The following is a 1,230-nucleotide window of genomic DNA, read 5'->3' on the forward strand; positions in this document are numbered from 1 at the left end:
ACTTAAATTATTGTAAAATAAAAAATAGAAAAATGAACCTTTTTTTAAATTTTAAAGAAAATAATTTTACAACAGTACACTGTAAACATTATCAAATATTTGGGATGAAAAAACAACACTGCTTGAACTTCAAGAACAAAATGAACGACAGGGAACAAAGAAACATATTAAATCGTATCTGCCTGTTATTTTTTGTCCAATAAGTGACGCACCATCTTGCTGCTCTGTTTTTCAATCCTTCTGAGTGCCATTTAAATGGGCTTATTTTTACAGAGCACGGTACAACTAGTTTTTTGTTTCATGTCCCTGCCTCGCGTTGTTTTTTTTTAGCGTAGGTCTCGGCGTTGGTTTCGGAGTCGGTCTCAGGGACGATCTCACTTTCACTAGAGGAAGTCCCCGACTCCTGGTAGACAACCGGCGTGTTCTTGTCAGGGTCGGAGCTGCTGTCACTGTCCGGGGACGGAGCCCTTTTGGTCTTTCCCCGTCTCTCTGCGAGGGGCTCGTGGGGATCTCCCCTCAGCAGATGGTGCCGTGCCTGAGGTAGAAGGGAGGGTCTCACCACCACTGCTTTCATGGGAGGGGGAAACCATCATGTTCTTGACCATTTCCCTGACTTCCAGAGCCTCTGTCATGCCTGGGTTTTTTGTATAATATCTGTCAGCTGTTTTTGTATCATGACACATCATGAAGCTGACCTTCTTGCGCTGGTTTGGAGGCAGGCTTTTCTAGGCATGCAACCACAAGGAGGGGTCTGAATCATTAGCAATTCATACATGTGTGCATGGAAAAGAAGATGGCGGAAGAGAGCGATTATACTTACGCAGTTGGAAATGGCAGTGCGGATCAGGGGTGAAATTTATGTCCCCCTTCAGCCCCATCTGTGTCCATGCCTGTCTCAAATACCTGTTGATGTTGCAGAAATTCTGGCCGCCAATAGTGAAGAGCAGGTATTTGCTCTTCACCAACATCCTGGCCTTTAGGAGCCTGATCCGCTTAATCCACGTGTGCTCTGCCGGTGTGAGGGCCAAGTTGGCCTCACCAAACTGCACAGTGGTTTTGTGGTCGGCGACCTGGCAGTGTAGAGACAATAAGAAGGTAAACATTTGTAAAAAAAAAAAAAAAAAACATCCAGTCCCAGTACGTTGAAGTGTACCATACAACTTTTACTTACTCGGATGAGTATGCCTTCCCCGGTGGACTCCTCTGCCTTGTCGACGTCTTCTTCTGTGA

At 45.4% G+C, this 1,230-nt stretch overlaps 1 protein-coding gene across 1 annotated transcript in view; it reads right to left on the minus strand.

The window, feature by feature from the left end:
• Positions 1–1,112: 1,112 nt before the first annotated feature.
• LOC106535089 (uncharacterized) overlaps positions 1,113–1,230 on the minus strand; it is a gene marked incomplete at its 3' end in the record, with an annotated part of 1,733 nt that continues 1,615 nt past the window's right edge. Inside the window, 1 exon segment of the mRNA XM_014031973.1 lies at positions 1,113–1,198. Coding sequence (XP_013887427.1) covers positions 1,113–1,198 — 86 coding nt within the window.

The sequence above is a fragment of the Austrofundulus limnaeus genome, unplaced genomic scaffold (genome assembly GCF_001266775.1).
Source record: "Austrofundulus limnaeus strain Quisiro unplaced genomic scaffold, Austrofundulus_limnaeus-1.0 Scaffold1357, whole genome shotgun sequence".
Lineage (NCBI taxonomy): Eukaryota > Metazoa > Chordata > Actinopteri > Cyprinodontiformes > Rivulidae > Austrofundulus > Austrofundulus limnaeus.